The following is a 3,904-nucleotide window of genomic DNA, read 5'->3' as shown; positions in this document are numbered from 1 at the left end:
ATTCCTCGAAGTAATTAAATGTTGCGTTAGTAAAGAAAATCCCCGGGTCAACGTGGTCCTTCACACCTTTGCGCACGCTCATCCTTGTGGTCCCATTATCGGATGTTGTCCACTCGCAGGTGCAGCCGGGTGCGACATCTCCTTCAAAGCGTCTGTTTGTTTTTGGGGAGTGTGCCAACGCGCCGCGTGATGGTTACGATTTTGATACAACTCTTCTGCCTCTCTCGCGCGCGCGGTCTCGCTTTAACTGATTCCTGTTTTGTCCATTGTTTTCAAGGGTGCTAATTATCGCCGTTACGAGCAGTGTCAACAACAACCCTAGCTCCGACGCTGATATGATGCAAAAAGTGTTCAACCTTCGAGGCAGCCAGCAAAGCACACAGGCTCCGCCTTGGCCAGCGGCCGGAGCCTTTACTTACTCGTCTAGGAATATTATAGTGTATGAGGCGCGAAGCGGGTTTTAAAACAATTACAATCACAGTCTAGAGTACACCATACTGATTACTACACGCATTCACCACCTGGGGTAGAAGAAATCCTGTTCACTCCGCCAATCAAATCAGTCCAGCTGCAGCTTGCGGAAGCTACCGATCGCTCCCGATTCGATTTCCCCGAGGGACGACCTCTGCCAGTAGTCCGAATCGCGCGTAACCTCGTAATCCATCTCGTCCAGCGCCAGCATCGGTTTGCGGTACACCCGGCACCGTTGCTTGAACGCCTCAATGTGCGCCGCCTTCGGGATCAGCCCTCCGTACTCCTGCGGGATCAGCCGTTTGTCGATTTTCTTATGCAGCTCCTCCCAATTTCGGTGACACTGGCATAAGCGAGGAACGGAAAGCGAAACCGTTAGACAGGCCAACGAACCCCCCCCCCCCCCCCAAGCCGAGCTCTCGCGGCACACCTTACCGAAATGCGATTGCGCAACTTTTCATTTATCACTGCCAGCGTGTAATTGGCGATCTTCAGCGCCAGGCTGGGTGTGTTGACGAAGTGTAGCTCCTGGATGCGCATCGGAACCGCGTTGTTGAGGTACGTGGCCAGATCGCGGATATCGTTCAACGTCACCAGCCCCAGCAGCCCCATCGAGATGCCGGTCAGATCGTATACCAGCACGAATCCGGCGCACTGGACCGAGGCATCGTCGTAGAGTGTCTCCCCAACGAGCATATGCATCCGGCAGCCGTGCCCGATGGTGTATTGCTTCGGATTGAGTGTGCCCGCGTCACCGAAAATCATGGTCCGCCCTCGGGCGTCCTTCTCCAGCAGCGGATACAGGAAGCCCGCCTCGACCAGATCGCACATCTCGCGATCCTCGATGTCCAGCCCCTTGAACCAGTGCGGATGGACGACGCGACACGCCAGATAGCGCTCCAGCATCTGGGAGGCGTTAATGAACGAGTACTTCTTGGTGCGCAGGAAGCGCAACAGGAAGCGCGCATCGGTCCGGCACCGCTTGATGTGCGGGTGCTTCGCGATCCAGTCACGTAATTGCACCAGACTTTGCTCCCGGATCGTGGGATTTTCACGCAAAAAGTCCCGCGCCAGCTGCTGGCAGTGCGCGTCCAGCTCATCGATTTCGTTGTCGTACCGCGCGGGACACTTGTCCAGGCTGGGCGCGGCCAGCCCGACCGCCAGCTCGTCACTAGGCATCCTCCTCACTGGCCGCACACTGGGTAACGCACAGACACACGCGGAGAGATCGCACGATCGGGAACCGAAGGACTGTTGGAGCGCACAACCGCACGGGACGACCGATCAACATGGACTGCGGCTGCGCCGAGCGCGATCGATGGTTTAATAATTGAAGATTCGGCACTCGCGTCAGCCGTGGCGATGATGGCCGTATGGTCAATTTCGAGTAATTCGAAGGGCACCACGCTACTACCGTTGGGGTAGTATTCAACTCACGTGTAAGTAGCGTTGGGACGTTCCCGGACGCTCCGAGCGGGAGTTGTAAGTCGGAAGCTCGTCTTCAAGAACACGCTGGGGATCGTGGACTCTGATCGCTTCACTGTGAACGATCTAGGCTTTTACATCGCCACATTACACAAGGCAGCTGCTTGCCGTTGTTTATTTGTACTCACGAAAGACGCGAGATGAAGCTGGGGATGGTCTCCGGCAGCGTGGAGCAATACGTGGACTTTCGATAAATAGCCCTCTGCCGGGCCATCGAAATCGTACATAGCTCATTTCATAAGGCTGGTGGTGTTTTGTGCGGTTGGACGGCGCGAGATGGCCCAGGATAGCCCCGTACATTATGCTCTCCACGGTACTGCTCTCACTTACCTGTCTTTCTTCCTTTCTTTCTGCCGGCCGTATGACGGGCTGCGGGCTGCTTTATGCAACAATGCTTCGCGCCTTCGCCACTCCGTCCCAGCGCTCTCTAATAATAATGCTTGCCCGCCTCGAAAAGGCCCCCTTTTCATGACTGTCAAAAATTGAGTAATCGTAAAGTGCAAGATCTGCGTATTAGTATATTATCGTGGCGGGCCCGGATCATGATCTCCACGCATCTCGACGATCGCGGACGATGATGAAGGCAACCCCAAAGTCAAGGGGGGATTTGGGCGGCACACGGCGCGAAAGCATTCCCCGTCCCGGTTTCAGACACTCCGCGCGCGCATCAGGCTGCAATTATTCCGAGTGTCCGAGTGCGCCCAGTGTAGGCGCACGGGGCAAAAGGCGCACTTTTTGGCAACATGTGGCCGAACTTTCACTATTGCAGCCGAGTTTTGTGAGAGTACTTTTTCGGGTGTACCGGGTTTCGGGTCGGATGGCGTAACCCGTTCTGGTGTTGATCTGGTGCCCGTCCGTCCATTGTGGTGTGTGGGGTTTTCGGGGTTCGGCTCCGCTTGCCCAACGGTTCAAATTGAATCACCACTGTCCGATGTATCGGATCCCCCGCTCGAGATGGGATGGGGGCCACCGATCGATCGGGTGTGGCAAACTAATGACGGTGGACACTTCTTTGTTCCGCCAGGGATTTATGATCACCGCCACGCAATTGCACGACCTTAACCTCGGCCATCGCGAGTCACGAGTGCCGCAACTTTCGCTTCGTTTGGCAAACGGAAAAAGCAAAACCCGTGGAACTGGTTTTTCCCGATCAGAAGAATGATCAAAATAGGGCTTCCGAAATTCCCGGCCTCCACAGGCCAGGTGATTACCGATTTCATGTGCGATCGGCAACCGAGAGCACTGAGCGGTTAACAGGATCCCCAACTACGTCAAAGTGTAAAGCCGTGCAGCATGCACGATCGATTGATCGCGTGGGGTTAAAGTTTGGCTCACAATTGTCTCTGGGCTCAGAGCGGGAGCTTTGGGCCATGTAGAAAGCTCGCGATCAAAGCTCTTGGGTTTTTGTAACTAAAAAAGTCAGAGTTACAGTAGAAAAAGTTTGTATGACTTGATTGAAAAAATGATTTCGAACAACGATGATTCATCATCTAACACCTTATTTAAAAATAAATTGGTTTATTATTAATTTATTAATCAAAGGCATTTTTTTAAATTAACACAAAAATCTGTTATTCTTCTGTAGCTGTTCAATATCTAAACTTCTTTTTATCATTATTATCCATTGATCAATCCCCGATGAATTGTACCATTTTTGCATCGTTTACTTCTACTATTCGTTGTATTCGGTTCATGAAGTCTTTTATTTCTTGCTAAAAAATCTTGACGTAATTTCTCATCTGCCATCGAAAAGATCCATATCATGTTCCGGAGTTGCGCTAAAAACTGACGTAGCCATAAAACAACGCACTCCTTCTGATTAGTTTTTTTTCAATTTTTATTTCAAATACTTCAACAGCTTTATAAAAAGAGAACAGAAACAGGAACCTCACCACGCGAAGGCACCAGTCACGAAACAACAGAGTTTTTTACAACAACAACTGGATCT

The 3,904-nt window shown here is 52.0% G+C and overlaps 1 protein-coding gene across 1 annotated transcript; it reads right to left on the bottom strand.

The window, feature by feature from the left end:
* Positions 1 to 1,650, bottom strand: LOC131205523 (clavesin-2-like). Its single transcript, XM_058197651.1, has 2 exons — positions 907 to 1,650; positions 1 to 814 (listed from the first exon to the last, which is right to left on the bottom strand). Exons 1-2 carry the CDS (start codon positions 1,648 to 1,650, stop codon positions 560 to 562), a joined length of 999 nt encoding a protein of 332 aa, XP_058053634.1. The 3' UTR covers positions 1 to 559.
* Between the last annotated feature and the right edge of the window lie 2,254 nt (positions 1,651 to 3,904).

The sequence above is a fragment of the Anopheles bellator genome, chromosome 1 (assembly GCF_943735745.2).
Source record: "Anopheles bellator chromosome 1, idAnoBellAS_SP24_06.2, whole genome shotgun sequence".
NCBI classification, from domain to species: Eukaryota; Metazoa; Arthropoda; class Insecta; order Diptera; family Culicidae; genus Anopheles; species Anopheles bellator.
Note: the sequence above shows the minus strand (reverse complement) of the source record. Positions and strands in the feature narration are given on the sequence as shown.

Bases quoted from the DNA above. Each gene is read 5' to 3' on its own strand.
- LOC131205523 (XM_058197651.1), bottom strand. From the start codon at position 1,650: ATGCCTAGTGACGAGCTGGCGGTCGGGCTGGCCGCGCCCAGCCTGGAC. The intron at 815-906 runs GTAAGGTGTGCC...CGCTTATGCCAG, and splicing joins AGTTGCGCAATCGCATTTCG to TGTCACCGAAATTGGGAGGA.